Source organism: Ceratina calcarata, unplaced genomic scaffold (genome assembly GCF_001652005.2).
Source record: "Ceratina calcarata isolate Rehan_Ccalc_2016 unplaced genomic scaffold, ASM165200v1 scaffold54, whole genome shotgun sequence".
Lineage (NCBI taxonomy): Eukaryota > Metazoa > Arthropoda > Insecta > Hymenoptera > Apidae > Ceratina > Ceratina calcarata.
In genome coordinates, this window is record NW_017176565.1 from 269728 (window position 1) to 290756 (window position 21029).

The following is a 21029-nucleotide window of genomic DNA, read 5'->3' on the forward strand; positions in this document are numbered from 1 at the left end:
AACGTCAATAAAATGCCAAATAATCATACGTAACTCGTTAAATATCGAAGTTAGAAGGAAAACAACTTTTATTTGAAGCATTTTTCGCAATTTTGGAAAAAAAAATTTTCGTCAGCGTCAATACTTAATTGGATATTTCCTTCTATACTTTTTAGCACGTAGCTATTTATTATTAGCATTATTCTTCCGACATCTGATTTCTTTTTAATTATAGGAAATGCGTTTTTCTAAGGTACATAAACTTTTGGGATTGACTGTATAGCCAATACATCCTTAAACAAATGCTCAAGGCGATCTTAAATATAAGTAACGACTCTGAATACCGACCTTGGTTTTGCGCCGGTCGTCGGTCGATCGACACGCGCGGAAAATCGGGTAGACGGGGAGTAGACTGTGAGCATCGTGTGCTGTCAGACCATTTATATATTGGCTTATATAATTCTAATAGGCATCGGCAGATTTTCTCAACTATTCATAAGCGATCAGTGATTCAGTGGCGTTTCGCGTTTCGCGTTCCTCGCTTCACTAATCTCATAATTACATCAAATTTCTATCCTATGATTAACAAAAGTATCGACGAACAAATCATAATACTGTACGGTGAACAAAAGTGGAAGGATATAGTCGATTTAAATTTGAATTCGTATAAATTTGATAAGGGCAGACTGTGTTGGGTGCTGCCGACCATTAACGATTTACATTGGTTGAAAGAAGTAATCGATGAACATAACGTGGGTGGTCTTGCGAGCATAGGATGCGGATGTGGTCTGTTCGAATGGTTGTTTCAAAAGTATTCCGGTAAGGAGAAACGTAATTTTATATTTTGGCCATTGATCAGACGTGTCACGTGAAAAAACGAGGACGTTTAATTTGATGTTTGATTAAGGATCAGAAGTGATCGGCGTGGAACTTGATCGGTCATGGTGGCGGAGCAAATACTCGCCACCCGTGTTCTTGACCGACGTCATTTTTGTGCTCGGAAACGAGTCGAACGACCGTTTTCTATCGGGAAAGTACGCCCTATTATTTTGTTACTTCAACAATGGAGCAGCATTTCGCGATTACATTGAAAATTACAAAGGGAATCTTATTCTCGTGATTGGACCGAAACCGGGCGAGAATCGTTGGACGGATCCGATGCCGTTCGACTTAAAAAAGTTTCATGACCACGGCTGGAAATTGACCTGCGAAAGAAAAATGGAACGTACGAGAGACTATATTACCGCTTATACCAAAATTTGATCCTTCCTTCGTGTACTAATCATATTTCACATGTGTACATTTTGTAAATACAAGCAGATTCTATGTATTCAGTGGATTCGAGCGCTCGATCATTTTCCCCCTTGAATCTTTCCAGCGGCAGTGATTCGAGTTGATCCGCGATCTGCACTCCCTCTACGCGAGAGAAATCAACGGACCACCGCATAATTCTCGTCGAGATGTTCTCTCAATGATCTGTTACCAGAATTTAAAACGCTAGATCCGAATGTAATCTCGTGAATAATAGAAATATAGAACATATGTTTCGGGCAAGTAATTTTCTCGTTAGATCTTATAATTAAACTGCAGAAACAGAGGTCAAAGGGACGGATGTATACGTATATGTATAGAGCAAAAATAGAACGGGAATCAGCATCGCGAAATTTTCGTTCAAATTACTCGTGCATACGGCTTGGCCGAGCAAGAATTAGTTTTAGTCTTAACCACGACGAATCAGGCTATTTATATCCGTTTATTAGAGTTCATCTTGCGCGACATATCTAAAAGCGAACTCTGCGCCGTAGGTATGCTGGTCTACCATTCGTCTGACGTCCGACTATGACAAGAAGGAGAATGCGCAGATAGAGCACAGAGTACAGTACGGGCAGTAGCCGCAGTAGGCAGTACGGTGTCACACGATTATACAGTTCAATGAACAGAGTAGAACGTGAAATCAGTACGTAATGAGACGTGATTAGTACAAAGTTCTGAAGGCAATTAGTCGTACACGATTCCAGAGATACTCAGAGAGAGGGAAGATATAACTGAAGGAATTCAGTGCCGGACTCGTAAACTCGAAATAGTAGATACTACTTGTACACAGCCATAAGAGAGGCCGCTGGGCGTTCTTCAGTTGCATCATCGAGTTTGAATCGTTCGTTGGAGTAGCATGTCATAACCGTTTTCTGTGTGTGAACGCATCTTCCTCTCAGTCAGTTGATTACGAACTTTCACCGAGATCGATCTTCATTTGAAAATGGTAAGACGTTCGTCGTCAAAACGGTGAGAGCCGGACTCGAAAGAGTAGGCGAGGTGCAGTGTGAGAGCGAGGAGAGTGAAAAAAGAGAAAGATCGCTTCTCGTTGTCAGACAGATAGAAAGAACCGTTTTGTTCACTCGTTGTTTCAGCGCGAGTGTATATCCATTCACGTCGGGCAAGCTGGTGTTCAAATTGGAAACGCTTGTTGGGAACTTTACTGTCTGGAACATGGAATACAGCCGAACGGACAAATGCCATCCGATAAGACGATCGGCGATGATAGCTTTAGTACCTTTTTCTGCGAGACAAGTGCCGGGAGACATGTACCCAGAGCAGTGTTCGTCGATTTGGAACCCACCGTAATCGGTAAGCAAGAATGCAGCGCATCGCGCTTTACCCGCTTCCTGCATCGATTCTTTGTCGTTCGCGAGATTCCCTGCTGATGACAGTGCAGCTCAGCTACCGCTACCAGTACAGCAGTACCGGCAGTACAAACGATCGATATTAACGTCGAACGACAAGGAGAAGGACGATCAGAACGAAGAGTCCAGGCAGACTCGGATAGTTCTAAACGGTTGCTGTTTTTTTTTTCGTAGACGAAGTCCGTACCGGAACATACAAGCATCTGTTTCATCCGGAACAATTAATCACCGGGAAGGAAGACGCGGCAAACAATTACGCTCGCGGTCATTACACGATCGGGAAGGAGATCGTCGATCTGGTAATCGATCGAATACGCAAACTGTCGGATCAATGTGCGGGATTACAGGGATTCCTAATTTTTCACTCGTTCGGCGGCGGTACCGGTTCGGGATTCGCTTCCTTGTTGATGGAACGTCTCTCCGTTGATTATGGGAAAAAATCAAAATTGGAATTCGCGATTTATCCGGCTCCGCAAATTTCCACAGCAGTTGTCGAACCGTACAATTCCATTCTCACTACACACACTACTCTCGAACACTCAGACTGCGCTTTCATGGTGGACAACGAGGCGATTTACGATATTTGCCGACGTAACTTGGACATCGAACGACCAACTTATACCAACCTTAATAGACTGATCGGACAAATTGTTTCTTCGATAACGGCTTCGCTGCGTTTCGACGGAGCCCTCAACGTAGATCTGACCGAGTTCCAGACGAATCTGGTTCCTTACCCACGAATTCACTTCCCTTTGGTCACTTATGCCCCGGTAATATCCACGGAGAAGGCGTATCACGAGCAACTTTCAGTTTCGGAGATCACGAACTCTTGCTTCGAGCCAGCCAATCAAATGGTGAAATGCGACCCCAGGAACGGCAAGTACATGGCCTGTTGCATGTTGTACAGAGGAGACGTCGTTCCCAAAGACGTGAATTCCGCGATACAAGTAATTAAAACGAAACGATCGATACAATTCGTCGATTGGTGTCCCACTGGGTTCAAAGTCGGTATCAATTATCAACCACCCACCGTTGTCCCGGGCGGCGATCTGGCTAAAGTACAACGCGCCGTCTGTATGCTGTCCAACACGACCGCCATCGCCGAAGCATGGGCGCGCCTCGATCATAAATTCGATCTGATGTTTGCCAAGAGAGCCTTCGTTCATTGGTACGTGGGCGAAGGTATGGAGGAGGGCGAATTCTCTGAGGCTCGCGAGGATCTTGCCGCTCTCGAGAAGGATTACGAAGAAGTCGGATTGGATTCGGTCGACGCAGAGGATGAAAACAACAGCGCCGAATACTGACATTAATACTCGCCTCCATCCCTTTTCGAAATCCACGCACCGATGTATATACATAGCACATGATGTATACCTACCTAGTATACCTAAATACCTACGCGTGAACATTGATCGTAAAGCGCAACGAGAGATAGGGGAGCGGAAGGGAGGGGGTTCGTCAGAATCGAAGTCGAGAAACGATCGGAACATGCGACATGCAAGTTTCGCGATTCCTTTTTTTCTCTCGTCGATCATTAAATACTTGTAGATGTACACACACTTCATTTTCAGTTGTTTCTTATCACTTAGCTTCGTTTCTTTTCTCTTGTTTTTATTGCATTACACAAATGGGGCTGGGGAGGCAAAATTAAATAGCGGATTAAATAGTTCAGCGCGACGCTTTAACAAATTAAAAACGTAAAAACATTAACAGTACAATATAGTTTCTTATCGTAGACGTAATGCGATGGCAGTCTTGAGTCCTGGAAAGATGCTGTGATTGTTGCACGGTTATTTCAATTTTTCTTAATTTTTGCCTTCTATCCTCTATATAATTCCTATTTCCTATGTTCCTTATTTTTTCCTCTTCTCTTCCTTACATCATTCATTTTTTATCATTCGTCTTCGGTATATGTACTTTTTAATTCGCTTTGCGATCTCCGACTCTTCTGTCTCGCGTTAGAATCTTCGTTCGATAATATTGTTCTTTTATTTGCGATAAGCTTTTGCTCGTGGCAGTGTCTGAAAAAAGAAAACAGTAAAACAAATTTTAATAGATTGCGGCTGGCGCGCATTTTATGTTACGCGAATAAACGGCGAATCGCACGCATGTTCGAACAATACACGCGATCTCGTCTGACCGACGACGATATAGCGCATATACCGTCGAAGCGACTATGATTCTATCCGCCTACGAGAGATGAGTACTAAATTTGCTGCGTTTCTATGCGTATTACACGGTAGCGCGTCGGCAACTCCTCTACTCTAACAATAAGGATGAAAAGAACGAAGAAAGAGAGACCACCTCTTGGCATAAAAAATCTTCAGCCTACCTTTCTTCGAGCATCCCTTTTCCTAGTACAGTATTTCCAGACGGTACGGTAGTGATTGAGGGTAAATGTCGCGATGTAATCTAGCTCGAGCGAACGGAAACAGCCGGGTCTACACAACTTTATTATAACCGTCGTACTTTTATTAATCTCTCGCGCGATCACTCGTACGGGATACAACACAGGATGGTACACAACGTGTCATGTTCACCAAACGGAAGTAAAACGAATTGTAAAACAATGAATCAAGATAATAATAAACTGAGTGCGAATAAAGATATCAGTTGAAATGCTGTTTCTTTGACATAACATAATAACATGTACGTCAGGATACATAATAAAAAGAAAAAGAACATATGCCGGTAGGATACGTACCAAAGTTAGGACTACCTACGCCTCGGCAGGCTTCTTCTTCTCTTTCTTCTTCTTTAGGAAAGACGGTGTCCTGAGGCCTTTCTTCTTCTTCTTTTCCTTTTTCGGTGACTCCTCGCTAACGCTCACATCCTGCGACACGGAACCCTTAACACGGAAGGTCCCAACCGTAACCATAAACCTTTCTGCATGCACATGCAACTGGCCACCACTCTTCTCACTGTTAGCTCTATCACACGCACTCGTTCGACGTGCGCGTACGCCTGCTGTTCCTCCGCGATTTCTTTTGTCTTTTTTAAATTAAAACTTCGCTATAAACGTGCGATCAAATAACGTTATATATAAATAAACGCGTACGCGCGCGTCGTCCCGCCTCTCTCGCCTGTTAGCATTCTGCGTGATCTTTATGTATTTTTCCTGTCGATGGTACTTGATTTGGCCATCCTTAGATTCATGCAAGCAAACACTATTGGCGTACTAGTTTATTCCTAGCGTTATCTCACGGTTAATGATAATGAGAAAGCAGCGTTTGTACGCGACCAACTCGATAACTGAAGATGAGAGATGGATGCCAAATTTATAGGTAATTATTTCGAGATGAAACTACCCTGGAAGATTATTTCAGACGAGTGTAAAAGTGTATGAATTATCCAATATGATTGTACCAGTACCGGTGCCGATAGTTCGTTAGATGCTCTGTTAACAGAAACTATGGATATGCGATTCCATCCCTTTACGAAATATCGATATGAAGATACGCGATCTTAAGAAGAAACGTTATGCACTCCGGCTGCAGCGCGTGTATCAATATTTCATAAAGCGACATTTAACCATGTGTCCTCGAGTTTACGTAGAAATGCGATCAAATGAAACTCGAGGATGTCTTAATGTTTAAATAAGAACGGATAACAAACCTCTTTGCTACTCTGAGAAAATGTACTATGATGTGCATCGGAGTGATCGCCGTTTACTGTATTTTCCCCTGGAACATAGAGTGGGATGTGTTAAAAAACTTCCTTGTATCGTTTGGCGATAGTCAAAAAGAACAGAGAGAAGCGAAGGAAGAAGAACCTGAATTAGATATTGAAAGAGCACGGTATGTGTTGAAGCAAAGAAAAAAAGGAAACTTAATCGGGAATAGTTAAGTAAGGTAGTGAAAAGTTCAATTTCCGCTTACCTCGATAACAAGATATAGCGTGTGATGCTTGTTTCCCTTTCGCTTGATTATGAGTGCGAATTACGAGTTACAAGGTAAATGTTACAGAAACGATCGATACAAACTTTAAAATTGTTAGAAGAAACATGTTTTATGCGTCGTCACCATGACGAACATGATTTACATTTCGTATAACATATAATGTTTATGAATTGAGCATAGCACATATTTGTATGAACGAAAGTACGAAATATAATTAACAGAAGGAAGGCAAAAGAAAAATGTGCAAAAACGCAAGGTAAGATTCTAAACTTTGCAGAAACTAAAAAAAAAACTTGTAGCATTGTAATGCTTCTTGATTTGTGTCAGGAATTAGAATTGCAAACGATCAAGAAAAATAAAATAACTTATAACTAATAACAGCGTGCAAGGAAGATCTTTCGCGATTAAGTCACATTTTATCGTGTTAAAGCATTATTGACTAGCAAGCCGCGATTGCGAGTGTTAATCTGCGTCCAATCACATTATAGACTTAAATAAACCGCACCGGAGTAAGCACCGTATCTTTGGAGGAACGAATCTCTGTATTGGAAATGAATAATGTTTGATCGCTTAAGGGACGTATTTTGGGAACAAATGTACTTTTGTCATTTTCTAAGCTACGATCAGACCCGGACGATTCTTTATCGCTTTCGCTCCCATTAGCATCCAGGCATGTATGAGTATCGTTCTGCTTATCTTCTACTTGTTCACTGTCTCCATCGGATCGTTTTCTGTTTCTTCTATGGGCGATAGAGAAGAGTACTCTCTATCACGATACGTTCCATTCCTACAATGAATACACTCGACGCATATCTCGAAAGGTTCAGGAGATTTTACAGTACTGCACAGCTTCGTCAAACTCGTTTCGCTCCCAGAAAAATGGTTCGAATTCATATCTGGTTCCGTGTGATCTCCGGATCGCGCAAGCTTAATAATCTCCACTGTTTCTTCGTACGATCTCTCGATCTGAACGATACTCGAAAAGTTGCTTTTCTCGACTCGAAAATTTAACTCGTACGCTTGGCGCACATCGTCAATCGTCCGTTTCCTCTTCTCTGCAGTACGAAATTCAAGAACAACACCTGTTTCCTCTTCGATCGAATTCTCAAATGGGACGTCTATCGGCGAATCGTTCTTTTCTTCTTCTACCTCGTCTTCGTCCTTGAAATTTTTCTGCTCGCCTCCTTTCAGTTCCGCATTCGTATCATCTTTCATTTTTTTGTCTATCCGAGCATTTCGTCGAGGTTCAGCGCACTCATCGACCACGTGATGAATGAGTTCATTTATAACGAGAACAGAAGATAGACTTCCGTTGTCTTTTTCTCCACACGAAAGATCGTTTATGGTCAGAGACGAGTCGATAGTCGAGGCTCGACGAGAGGATGTGGACGGCAGCGAGTTCCATTCGTCGTTCTTGACCCGAGGAACCGTGTATTCAAGATTGGATGCAGTCATGGAAACTTGTTGCAAAACTTCGTTTGCGACACAGGTGTCATTAAAGTTTAGTTCCGCGATGATTTCGTTTGCCTTATCGCTGATACTGTTTGCAAACTCTCCATCATTCGTTTCAGCGAGTTCGAGCACCGTGCTGCTGTCGCTGGACAGTTCCAGTATGTCTGATCCCTCGTTCGAGCGAGTCTCGCTATCGAACGGTACGTCATTTACGATGGTAGTAGAAATTCGTTCGGGAAGGACATTGGTTTGCTCATGATTGTTCAACATATCGAACCAAATAAAATCGTCGGTACTTACGTCCGACTGAATCGTATCTTCATTGTCGATTTCTTCTTTCGGTGTCAAACTGTAAATCAAATTCATGTACGCGGGATCTATGTTGTACTTGGCCGAAATCTTCGAGTTGAAACAAGGTAAACCGTATACCATCGTCCTCGACGATGATCCTACTTTGGAACTGATACGGTTTATCATTTCGGCGATTCGTTTCATCGAAGATTCGATAGAAACGTTTGATTCGATCACAGTGTCGTTTTTCGCTTCTTCGTCTCCGTGGTTCTCGAGAGAAGATGAAGAAGAAGATGAAACGGCTTTCGTTCCGTTTTCTTCGTTCAAGTAAATTAAATTTGAAACTGGCTCGAGATCTATACGCGTCGTGGATATCGTGGAACTATCGATATCGTTATCGGTGAAAACAATCGGGATGGGAGGAGGATGATACTCAATCATCGTAGGTAGCAATCGCTCCGCTATAATTTCGCTTCTAGCGATTTCAATGTGGGGCTCGGTAACTTGATAATTACAGCGATCACGATCAACGTAAGCTTCGTTCTCAATCTCGTTGTCGCTTTCGCTTTCGCTGCAATACCTGCTCGATGAATCACGATCTGCAACCATATTGTTAAAAAAAAAACGAAAAAAAATACACCATAGCTGTATTTTAATTTTACTCGTTCCTTCGTTCAGCTTCTCTCCACCTCCCGGAGGCAGAAGATATTTCTTTTATGATCACGGATGCTGGCACCTGCGTATTTGACACAACAAAATTCTCTGTTGCCTTATAACTCAAGATTTTATCGTATACACTCACGACCGATGATTACTCGTCACAAGGAATAAAACATGACTATAGGAGACGATGAAGTGTAAAGGTAAAGTGTATCGTAACTTCCGACTGAGCAGCTAACGTGCGTTACGGGTTAAAAATATGATACACGCGAAAAATTCTAGGAAGGAATAATTAGAAAGGAAACAAAATCAATGAAAACAGTAGAGACGATTTTTCGACCTCACGGTTACGAAAACCGTCATGCGAATATACAGGCATGCAAGGTGCAAGCGTTAGTGATCATAAATAAGAGTGAGGAATAATAAAAATGATGGCAGTGAGTGATCGGTGTCGTTACTTAAACACGCAAATCGAACAAAATAATGAAAGAAACTTGTTACATATGTCGTTTGAGAAAAAGCTGTGGCAGAAAACGGGTGGAAAGACGGGAAAAACCCTTTACCCATTGAAACATTCATCGATACGGATTTAAACAGGCCGACCGACAGACTGGCAGGCAAACGATTGAGAACTTACCGTCGCTCAACACAACCTCGGGTTGACTCGGTGCAGGCACTTGTTTCGTTTCTATTCGTAGTACTCGGGGTTCTGTAAAAATTAGACGCATCGCATCGCATCGCAATCAATAAAGAGGAATAAAATAAAAATCAATACCCACCGTCTCTGCTTTCCTCCTCCGTTTCCGACGTCACCGACACCGGTGACTGTATCGGACTTTTGGCAGTGCTCGATTCGTGCGTTGCTCGGCTAACATTGAACGACGACAGTGCTTCCGATTCTGACTGCGATTCGTCGTCTGAAAATGTAGAGAACCGTCTTATGAGACTAGGATTCATTTATAAACTGTAACCGTGGCAACAAATACTACTTACAAATATCTCCTTTCTGTTTGCGTTCCACATCCTTTTTATATTGATCGAGTTCTTGATCGGTAACAGCGTCGAACGGATTTTTGGCGTATGGCGTCTTATAAACCATCGCGTTATGTTGAAAGCCTCTTTGAATAATACCTTTGCTAGCTGCTCCTACCAACACTACTTGTTCTCCCGTTCCACTGATCGTTGCATCCTTTCATAGTAACAGAACGTTCGTTAATATATTGTAGGTAGAACACGTACAAAATAAAGGGCGGCGCGTATGATTCAACAATTTTCTTCCTTCGATCGTCACACGAAACGATAATTAAATTACCTGCATCTTTTTAGCCTCCTCCCATGTAACTCCTTCCAGTATATGAGATTGTGGCCCAGCCGAAATTTTGTCTGCTCGACGGTAATCCTTTATCTGAGCAAACGAGAAAGTAGCTCCAAGCATCGATCAAATACGATCGTACATCCGTTACATTTTCGTATGCCGTTCGAACTTCTCAATTTCAACTTAATAGCAGGAATAAAATTTCATGTTACTTACCTGCTGCTGGATTTGTTTAAATTCCTTTGGATTGGTATTTTTCGGTACAAACTGAAGGGCACAGTCGATCTTCACCGGTGTACTGCTATGGGTCGGAGAGCCGTCTGACACCCACTGCACACAAAACCAGAACCAGTTAGTCGACCCTCGCCGATATTTCGACATCGAACACAGCATTCAAACATCATGTATTTTCGCGTCGTCTGAGTCTGAGCGTCTGCGTATGTTATGTGTGCCTGCTTTCTGCCGGTGATGTCGTCTTATCATCGCGTCTATTCATTTTTTTCAAACACGATTGAAGTAGATACGACCGTCGACGAAATCATTCGAAATCGTTTATTTGACGATGTGAAGAACTCTCAGCTTTGTACGATATCAATGTGTGGAAAAAAGAAACTTAATTCGGCTCTTGCACCCTCCGTCACAACCATTCTCGCCTTCCCTTTCGCTCTTGTTCTCAATCTTAATCTCAGTTTCACTCTCGCTGTCACTCAATGCTCAGAGGGTCGATCGATCTGGTTTTGTAAATGCAGTGGGACAAAAAGTAGAATACCCGTCGCTTCGGCACATTTTAACAGGCACACATTCATACACAGCGTTACGATGTGCTCGTGTCGACCGTAAAAACGGTCCGAGCCCGAAATAGACGTAGCAATGTTAAAATGCCATAAACTCGAAGGAAATGCTCGAGAATAAGGCTATATTGCTGATCGGAACATAAATTTACAAAACGGATGGTTATACTATCGGTATCAATCGGGTTCTCTTTCTTTCGATGAATTACCTGTACAAGATAAACAGTAGACATATATTTATTCATATATCAATAAGCTACAAGAGTCGTTTGCCGACCGATCGAAATATATGCGACAGCATGTGTGTAGTAATATTTATTTGAAACTACGCTTCCAGCTAATCATAAAAGGCGACGAATAAAAATTCAGCGAGTACTTTGCGTTTTTTTTAAATCGGATAACTATTAGTCCGTATTCCCCCTACAACTCTTTCGTTCTCTCTCCCGCTCTCTCTCTCTCTCTCTCTCTCTTGCTCTCTCTCGCCCTTTCTCTCCCCTCATTTGTACTTCTTCCTGTTCCCCATAATAGAGCATACCACCACGACAACGTGAATGTAGTTTCTTAAAAATAATTATAAATTGGAATGTACCAAAATGTACTATAATGTTATTTGCGAAGTCTCCAAACAATTAAGAGGCGAACGATACCGTCGATCAAGCGAAAGAATGCTTCGGATATTCACTTCCTCGTTTTCGTGTAAGATAAAAAAATCCATTAAATCTAAATATACGAGAAGCAAACATCGAACAACATGAAGCAACGCGGCACACCTTATTTTTCCTTGCAACGAATCACGGCGACATAACGTCGCTCGTTTTTCCAAACAACCGTGATAGATAATTATCTTCTAACATTTAACTGTTTAGAGTACTTTTTTTAGAGATTATAGAGATTATAACAACGTGCATGTAAATTGTCCGTAAACACTGATAGCGACTGTTTAGAAGTATCGTTCCTCCATGATAATAGTATTTGCAAAGATCTTGTAAGTTCTAACTGTGCAAATATGTAATTTTTCGTAGTAGCCGATATCATAGAAGCTTGAACGCGGAACGTATCATCGGTGATACGACTACTCATTTTTGTTCTCAAAAGTGATGACTTCTACCTTAGTAATTTTTTTCGGGTCGGGAGTTCCTGTTTCGAGTATTTCGACCTTTTGATACACATTCGGCGAATTTAACCAGCGTGATCTGTCCGTGCCCTTGCGACCGCCTTTCCAAAGTCTGTACACAGAGATGCAGGAGACAATTAATATGTTTGTTCGACGAGCCGTTTGAGGACCTACGCGAGAAACACGCTTACCCCTGTTTATAAAGTTCCTCCTCTTCGAGTAAATATCCTAAAGACGAGACCGCTGGAGGCACCTCGACGTCGTTCCGAGGCCGCGGAGGATCTCCTTTCACCAATGGGTTCCTATATATGTAACCGGTTCGGAAACCCTGTAAGAAACAGATTCATTCGATGGATCACTCAGAAATGGTCGACTGAAATAAACGTGGGAATGAAACAGCGAGAACTTATTTATTCCACTCACCGCGTTATCGAGCATTCGCATAAGCGCCTCGAACTCGGTACCACCGATTCGCCAACGCTTTTCAAGTTTGTCAGTGAGAGCCGTGCTCTCGGGGATCGCGACCGCGTGCTGAGGCGTCGGTGGTTTTCTAGAAGCCTCGAATATAGCTTTCTTAGATTCCTCGGAGATGAGATTTAGATTATCCAGACCGGCAGGCATTAGTTTCAGCTGGGCCTCGCAAGCTAGGACCATGTTATAGACATTGAAGAACGCTTCCTCGATGGTTTCTCCGCAACAGAGAGCACCGCGATTCGTTAACATCATGACTTTGTTCATCGGGCCAAGATTTCTAGCTATCTTCTCTTTTTCCTCCGGTTCGAAAGATCCGCCTACGTATTGATGCGTGCTTACCTCTCCTATCACTATACTCTCTTGTCCAATTGGCAACAGTCCGCACTTCAACGACGAGATCTGTCGATGGGTGGGGGAAAAAAAAAGAGAAAACGAACAATTTTTGTAACGATTCCCATACGCCATGTAACGCTAGAAAATAATGAATCATTTAACACGTACAGCAGTAACGGACGGAGTGGCAATGTGAACGATGCACTTGATATCGGGTCGTGCAGCATGAATCGTTGAGTGCAACTGGAATCCAGCTACGTGAACTCCAAAATTAGTAGTTCCTTGCTCCACGACCTGCCCTTGCATGTCGACTTTGATCAAGCTCGAGGCAGTGACTTCGTGATACAACAAGCCATACGGATTGACTAAAAAATGTTCTTGGTCTTGATTCAAGCGTGCTGTAATTAGTCCGCCCACGCCTTGAGTCCAACCATAGAGATCAAGCAGTCTGAACACCGCTGCCAACTTGCAGCGCAGCAATTTCTCTCCTTTTGCGTAACCCATGCTCTCGACACCACGAATGTCGTTAATGGGCAGTACGCAATTCGAATCTGTTGCGTCGTGTTCGAACAAAATTGATTAAACAATGTTTGAAAAATTGACGAACGGCCGGTGTAGGTGATCAAAGAAAACTTACTTTTAAACACATTCGCGTTGAACCGAGCACCCTGCGCACCCATCATGTCGGATATTTGCTGTAAGAGACCCGAGGGTCCAGCACCGTCTTTCATTTGCGTCTCGATTATACGTTCTAATTCCTCTCGAAAAAGTCGAGAGTTCATCATCATTTCGACTCTCTTCCTTCTCTCCATTTCCCTCATATCCTGTAAACAATTCTGTCCATTTATCCCGCTCTTATCGCGCCCTCGCCTTTCTTTCTTCCTTTATCTTACCGCGTCAATATCGGCAGGCCGCATCTTACTCTTCTCTTCTTCCGTCAAACCGTCCACTGCTCCGTTCGTATGTGGTTCGGACAACGGTTGCTGTTGACTGGTGTCCGCCATCCTGCTGACTTATTACAACCACCGCCGCCACCGCCGCCACCCCCTCCTCCTCCCGCGCCTTCTCTTCCTATTTCTCTTGCACTTTCCTCCCCTGCCGCTGAATACGGACTAAAACAAAATGTTTTCCTTTCGTCGTACAAACGTCCCAGTTTGTTTTCTTAACTCGAGAAAGAAGAACAAAGTAGGAAGGTCATTTCAATATCAGATAATACGATTCTTTGTCGCCAACATGTTCTACCAACGATTAACGATCCGTGTCGGGGCAAATTAACTGCTTCCCAATTTATATTCTCGCAGCTGTCTGCTAGTTATTCGGTACAGTTACACGATACATAGGTAAATAGGTACGTAGGTAGGATACACTTGTATACTGACTGTGGAAAGGAACGCGAGAAAAGCGACAGAAGTCGGCGATCAATAAAGTTGCGAGTAACAGTCGAGCAGCGTAAGGTGCGTGTCGAATGCGTAGCGTAGTCGCGTAGTACAGTCGATACTAGTAGGGGTAACTGACACAAGAATCCCTAGAGCGACTGGAATCGCGGCTATCTTTTTTCAAATTCTTACGCCGCCGTTTATTTATACCTCGACCGTTCCGCCGTTATCGTTCCTTTCTGCTTCACCCTAGTCTCGACGCGTGCACACGCTCTCTCCTCTTCCGCTACACTTGATCATCGCATGATTTTTATAGTCAACACACAACGGAGGCATTATCGCATGAATACGCGGAGAGTAGAAATCACAAAATGAGAAAATCATAATGCAGCGACGAACGTTTCTCGTTGAAAGCTTGATGCCTGCGCGTTGCACGATACATATCGCTGTGTAATAACCATGTTTAATGGCTCTTAACAATTCGGAAGCATATGCTTAACCCAAATTTATACTTCCGTATAGTGGTACAGTCAACATTTCGTCGACGTTATCGAATCCATTTTGTTTAAAGAGCAGGATAACGATTGTGCGCTGGATTACTGCTCGCGTCTAAAGTCTAGAAAACTAATGATTTCGTATAATCGTACCTACACCGCTAGTCGTTACTCGTTGAAGACGAAACGACGGTTGTCTCGGATGAAAAGAAAAACGTTGATAACGAATCATATTGAACCAGCGAGATAATGAACCGAACGCGTATGGCTAAGCGTAAGAGCGAGATATTTAATGCGGCGCGTCCGCTGTTACTTACTCGACGCGATGATGTCATAACTTAAAACGCGAAGCTTACTATCGTTCGTTATTCACTGGGCGGTACATAGCACATGCATACTATATACGTGCCACCGATTAAACCTCTCTATATAACATCACCACATTCTACCCGTTAAATTAAATGACCGAATAGGGCATACGATGTTCCAATGTTCCTCTTGTTTTAATCACCCGACGCGATCCTGAAGGATCGTTGAACGTTACATTTTATTTGACTGTGATTTCTGCTGCCAAGTAAACAAGCAAGAGTAGCTGTAACAATCGAATCGAGAGTCGTGAAAAAGAAGAGAACGCGTTTGCATCGGTGAAAGTAGATGTAGAACTCGGGAAACGATGAACCGACGGACGCGCTCTGTATCCTAAACGGACAGGTGGCAAGCGTGCCTTTTATTCCGTAACTCGAATCGAAACTGATCGTAAGTTTATTCCTGAGCAACGATAGCCGCGACGCACGAGCAACTTCGAGCTGTTAACCGATATTTTTTAAAGAAAAGTTATGTTCATTTAACGCATGTGACCGGTCGAAGCGCACGCACATATCCTATACATACATATACGTACATACTGCTCGTATGGATCGCATCGACATTTTGTTTCCGCTTACGAATTCGATCATAAGGACGTCGAGACGAACTCAGCGTACGGTTATTCGTGCGAATACGCCCAGATGACCACTCGTCGCATGTTTCCCTGCATCCGATTCTGAATACGTATAGTTGAATATCAATTTATAATGCTTAACGAACAAACGGAGTCAACAAATTCGTCTGTATGTACCAAAGACAATGGGAGAATGAAAATTCATTCTGGTCGGACGTCATATCTCGATGACAAGTATTTAACCGAAAAGTGGCATCGATGAATCGATACGTACCGAGTATATACACACATACATACCAAGTGCAAGAGAATCAAAGAAAGAGCCTGACTCGCGTCTAATTTACACAGGCTCCGACACAAATACTTGGCACTGTTACTCGTTTAGTATACGGAATGTATACGCATATATAAATACGCGTATGTACGTTTAGAGTTCGGAACGCCGAAGGATCTCGAGATCGCGGATTCTTCTCATTGGAACTCTCAAATTAAGAGCTTAAAACGAGTCCATCCGTCAATCCTTTTAGTCTCGATCGTCGCGTTGCTTCCACCTCTACCGGCGTACGTCGGTAGAATCAATCTCGTGGAACATCAGGCGAAATGGAGAGATAAAGAGGCCAACTTGGCATTGGCTTCAACGACTTTTGGGTCCGGCTTAATGAACTTTTAACGAGAGGAACGTAGGCGGTATAAGGAAAAAGGGTCACCGATTTAACAATGCAAATGGCGATACGGCACGTCGGGCGAGTAATGGTTTTCAATGGCGTAATTATGACAGCCAGCATTTCGGCAATAATTAATGGGACGCCAGGCTCCGATGCGAAATACTGACGTGAACCGACGAAAAAAATATGATCGAGAACAATCGGGAGAGAGCTATGCAGTCCGACGGTATTTATTTGCAGATACGCACGAAAAAGCATCCAAGATTGCCGCCTAATCGACGAACGACACACCCCTTACGCTACGTCATTCTTGTCAATTGTAAGTAGAGAGAAAAAGAGACACGTTCGTGAACGTAGTCAGTGGCGAGCAGCGTAGCAAATTTCTAAGCGTTCAATATCCGTTTAGATATTATTTGGAAGAACTTACCCAGCGTAAAATCGGCAACTATCGCCGATAGTAGTCTATATATCCGTATCCGTTCGACGAACCGTTGGACTCGCTATTCGTATCACCGAGCGGTCGTTCCGTTCGGTGGACACCTTCCCCGCCCCCGTTGATGCTCTTCCGGCGCGGCGCGGCGGCTGGCTGGCAAGCCTCCTCCTCCTCCACCTCTACCTCCTGATTCTCTCCTGTTTTCACCACCACCACTACCACCACCACACCACAGCTCGTATTCCACCTCTGCACTTCTCCACCACGCTTCCACCACGGCTACGTGCTGCTGTCTTCTTTTCACTTACTTTCCCTGGCCTGCATCCACTCTCAACTTGATCCGATTCCACAGACTCTTCGATCGACCGCGCCTGTTTACTTTACGATCTATTCGGCATTCGGTTCCACTCCCATTGATCCGCAGCTTTTCTACTCATACGATTGATCTTCTGCCGATCATTAGCGTCTGATTCCGTTCCAAACCTACCTCGTTCGCAATCGTTCGACGTATCGTTCCGGTATCGCTCTGGCCCTCGCCGTCGTTGATGCTTCTTGCTCTGTCGCCCTTCTCCTTCTCTACCTTCTTCCACACATCTGCATTCCTGCTTTTTTCCTTTTCAACTGATGATTGCACGGTCGGATCGTTGGATAGGTGCACGAATCCTGCGCACGACACTGCTGCGCAACGGATTTACGAAAGTTGAACGGGGCAACCCAACGAGAAATCGCTTCGTTTGAACATGCAAGAACGAGACTATTGGTCGCTCTTCAACGTGTTCTCCAATCGAAACGTTTGCCTTCTCTGCTACTAGTTACGCGACCAATGGTATACATCGCGTATGATAGTGATAATAGTAATCGCAGGTACCGAAACTCATCAGAAATGTTACATAGATCATGGATCATACGTATCATCACAGGATATATAGGTTTGTCCATTTTCTGAAAGATAAAGCGGGAGACGTGCCATCACTTTCTCCGAAACTCCTCAGATACATCAACATAACGTAGCACGTATTACATGTTACGTGCATGTGCATAGTCATACATACGCACAGTACATAGTACACCATACCCATTCGTGCCGCATCCGCACGTTTGTAAGGTTAACGCGTTAATTATAGCACGATGCGGCGTCATTTTAATATAATTTTCGAATTGTTGGCTTAAGACGTCGAACTCTCGAAACCTCTTACAACTCGTAAATCAACTAAAGATCGAAACAAAACGAAGCGATGTCGGATAATAGAAAGAATTCGGAATCATTAGATGATTTAGATTGGGTTCGTTTTCGCGAGGACTTGTACAAAGGTGTCAAAGTTGAAACGTTCAGTGAAAAGTTTGTACGCAAAGTATCTGAAAATCCTGCAGTACCTTTAGGTAAATTGGAAACTGTAGTGAAATATATTGTAAGTTCAAGAGAAATGAATAGGCATCTCTCATAATAATCGATTCTTTACCATTTCAGGTACTTTGGCCACTGTAATTGCTCTGTCTCTTGGTTTGTACAACTTTCACAAAGGAAATACAGTGATGTCTCAATATATGATGCGTGCTCGCGTAGGAGCACAGGCATTTACTATTTTGTCCATGGTTGCAGGATTTTTACTTGTAGCAAGGAAAGAAAAGATTTAATGTGGTCCATCATTTAGTCGTACGTTTGTCGACTGTCAGGTGACAAGCGTATTAATTGCAATGTTCTCGAGGAACATTTAAATAGGAAGAACAAGTCAGTATGTGAACTGTATAATATTCCGCTGAATAATGCTAAAAATGTACGATGTATAAAAGTTTTTTTTCATTCGGAAAGGATAACATTATACAGGTATAAAAGTCTTATTGACAAAGTACCAGCGTCTCCAAAATTCTATTACCATCATCACTGTCTGTAGTACGACCTTAGACAAAGTTAAGAGTTAGGCATCGAAGAATCGTTCTTTAAGGAAGTTGTCCGCGACAAGGTCAGTCTCGGAAAAGTCGATTCTGTAATATTCGAATGCATTTACAATTTGGCATCTAATAATGCATTTGAACTTGTAGTTACCTCATAAAAATATCACCTGTTAACGAGGTTTCATCGTAGAGAGATCCTTGTTTCTTGTCTTTGCCGTCCAACGAATTGCATATACTCGTATTTGCACTGGGACATTTATCGGAATTCGGCGGTATCTGCTGTAGATTCGTTGCGGCATGTTTCCATCTCGCATGTTCTTCGATGCACTCGGTCAATCGTTGGAACCAGTTGTTCATGTCTTCGCCCGTCTTCAATGTAACAAGATCACGCTTCTCCTTACCATCTATGTAATTAATTATTTGCAACTGGTTCGCAGTCGATTTTGATCGCCGAAGAACAGTGTTCTGAAACACGATAATGTACGAGACCAGTGCCAATTGAACATTGAGAGAAGGGGGTCTGTAACGACGGTCGAAGATGAGTATTCAAATTTTCCGTTTCGCACCTTATCGATGGGAACCATATAGATGGACGCGACCGATTCATTGTGTTCCTCCGATTCTTTGTGTTTCTCCGATTCTTTGTGTTTCTCCGATTCTTTGTGTTCCTCCGATTCCCATGTACTGTTAATTTGAAAAGCTCGCAATCGTGCCCGGCACGTTTTATTATTTACAATTATACATCCTGTGCAAACTTCCTTATCGATGTAATGCGGCCGAACAGCTAAACGACAGCAGAAATGGCCAAACAGCGGTAAAACTTGAACTTTGCTCTCGCAACTATTTAACATTAAATCATGCGAACGTACACTTTCGTTGGTATCGTCGAGATTCATTTTTGCGTGAGCCACTAAATCGAATCGCGGTACTTTGGTCGACTCGTATTCGTCTCGCAAAACTGCTGCGAATTTTCTACCCATAGTCTTCGAGATTGAAGAATGAATGGTTCTCCGGATTCTTCTCGGGGTACTCGCAATGCCGAGATCGTCTTGTAAGACATGACTGTAAACTTCTAACGTCAACTCAAATTCAGCCGGTACGTTATTGAACAACAATACATCGGGAAAACTTATGTCTGTTTGCTCTCTGTCGACGGGATAAATTAAACTGGTGTCCTGAATTTCCGTTCCAACTCGAGCTATACAAAACACAGCGAATTTTCTTGAGTCTCCTCGATTTTTGAAGTGGTCGGAGTCTCTCCACATTAAAGGAAATCGAAGATCCGAGATAGATAATTTCCCGTCGCTATTAGAATTGCTGAAACAATGTTCAATGTCAAATAGTATGATTCTACAATATTAAACATATTTTTCATCTGGCAACGAGTACACCACAAGTGCGATAAGTGCATGTAAGTGCATACCCAGTCCTCGAAGGTTCACGATTCCTCTTTTTATGTAACTCTGCCATATAAATGGACATTCTTTTGCTTGACGTGAACAATGCGCGTGCTGCCTCCAAACATTGTGTTGGGTGCCGCGCAGCGGCTAATAACTTTGAGGAACCTTCTTTAATTTTCGTCTCCAACTCAATTTTTCGCTCTAAATCGTGTTCCTAAATGATTAAACAGATATTTATGGCTAATGTTTTGTGACAACGTCAACAAATAGAAAACATAACCTACAAGTTCGTTTTTAATTAATCTAAATCTAAATCGTGAAAACTTTATAACTTGATTATCTTTGAACAGCAATGATTATCTCTGTTTGTCTGTACTACTAAGAACGTTGTAATTTACAACGATGTTACGAAAGCAAAACGAAAAACCGGTATCAAAGAATGATTCCCATAACGCAAAAAATTTCTACTCACTGCGGCATTTCTGTAATTACGGATACTTTCGCGCCTTCGAACTCGAGCTTGATAATCACTTAAAGAACGGAGATAACCGTTTTCCTTGCCTAAAACGTTGGTTAATGAACCGCGTAACGGTCCGATAGTTTTTCTACGTGGCGCCATTTTGCAATCTGTTGAACGGATTGAACACTGCTCGGTTAGTTTTGCTCCTTTCGTTTCCGATAATCCGAAAACGGTGACTGACGTTTGTACTTCGTACAGAGGCACATATTGATAAGGTATTATCAAATACAGGATACTCATGGAAAGAAGAACGCTAAACAATGTACTTAGTGCCCCAGCCAGTCCGAAATAAAAATAAAACGAGGTAGAAGCGTAAACG

At 42.8% G+C, this 21029-nt stretch overlaps 5 protein-coding genes across 13 annotated transcripts; 3 read left to right on the forward strand and 2 right to left on the reverse strand.

Annotated features, from left to right (window-relative positions):
- The first annotated feature begins 356 nt into the window (after positions 1 to 356).
- Positions 357 to 1318, forward strand: LOC108628730 (uncharacterized). The gene is made up of 2 exons (XM_018030824.2): positions 357 to 798; positions 887 to 1318. The coding sequence occupies exons 1-2, from the start codon at positions 558 to 560 to the stop codon at positions 1240 to 1242; spliced, it is 597 nt and encodes a 198-aa protein (XP_017886313.1). The 5' UTR covers positions 357 to 557; the 3' UTR covers positions 1243 to 1318.
- A 513-nt stretch (positions 1319 to 1831) lies between these two features.
- Positions 1832 to 5279, forward strand: LOC108628752 (tubulin alpha chain, testis-specific). The gene is made up of 3 exons (XM_018030886.2): positions 1832 to 2239; positions 2388 to 2604; positions 2835 to 5279. Exons 1-3 carry the CDS (start codon positions 2237 to 2239, stop codon positions 3962 to 3964), a joined length of 1350 nt encoding a protein of 449 aa, XP_017886375.1. The 5' UTR covers positions 1832 to 2236; the 3' UTR covers positions 3965 to 5279.
- hts (adducin 1-like protein hts) lies at positions 4225 to 17577 on the reverse strand. 8 transcript variants are annotated; one of them, XM_026816744.1, is made up of 16 exons: positions 17385 to 17577; positions 16892 to 17326; positions 13883 to 14101; positions 13627 to 13813; positions 13158 to 13540; positions 12606 to 13055; positions 12374 to 12510; positions 12177 to 12294; positions 10494 to 10607; positions 10275 to 10367; positions 9956 to 10151; positions 9742 to 9879; positions 9600 to 9671; positions 6276 to 6343; positions 5365 to 5508; positions 4225 to 4681 (listed from the first exon to the last, which is right to left on the reverse strand). In XM_026816744.1, exons 3-15 carry the CDS (start codon positions 13991 to 13993, stop codon positions 5380 to 5382), a joined length of 2196 nt encoding a protein of 731 aa, XP_026672545.1. In that variant the 5' UTR covers positions 13994 to 14101; positions 16892 to 17326; positions 17385 to 17577; the 3' UTR covers positions 4225 to 4681; positions 5365 to 5379. The 8 variants fall into 8 exon arrangements, with proteins under 8 accessions (XP_026672545.1, XP_026672543.1, XP_026672544.1 ...); XM_026816742.1 differs by having other exon boundaries at positions 16892 to 17343; XM_026816743.1 differs by having other exon boundaries at positions 16892 to 17346.
- A 186-nt stretch (positions 17578 to 17763) lies between these two features.
- LOC108628775 (HIG1 domain family member 2A, mitochondrial) lies at positions 17764 to 18747 on the forward strand. Its single transcript, XM_018030940.2, has 2 exons — positions 17764 to 18277; positions 18366 to 18747. The coding sequence occupies exons 1-2, from the start codon at positions 18133 to 18135 to the stop codon at positions 18530 to 18532; spliced, it is 312 nt and encodes a 103-aa protein (XP_017886429.1). The 5' UTR covers positions 17764 to 18132; the 3' UTR covers positions 18533 to 18747.
- Positions 18674 to 21014, reverse strand: LOC108628769 (rhotekin). Of its 2 annotated transcripts, none has more exons than XM_018030926.2 (5): positions 20663 to 21014; positions 20214 to 20404; positions 19357 to 20107; positions 18958 to 19255; positions 18674 to 18880 (listed from the first exon to the last, which is right to left on the reverse strand). In XM_018030926.2, exons 1-5 carry the CDS (start codon positions 20948 to 20950, stop codon positions 18807 to 18809), a joined length of 1602 nt encoding a protein of 533 aa, XP_017886415.1. In that variant the 5' UTR covers positions 20951 to 21014; the 3' UTR covers positions 18674 to 18806. The 2 variants fall into 2 exon arrangements, with proteins under 2 accessions (XP_017886415.1, XP_017886414.1); XM_018030925.2 differs by having other exon boundaries at positions 18942 to 19255.
- Positions 21015 to 21029: the final 15 nt, after the last annotated feature.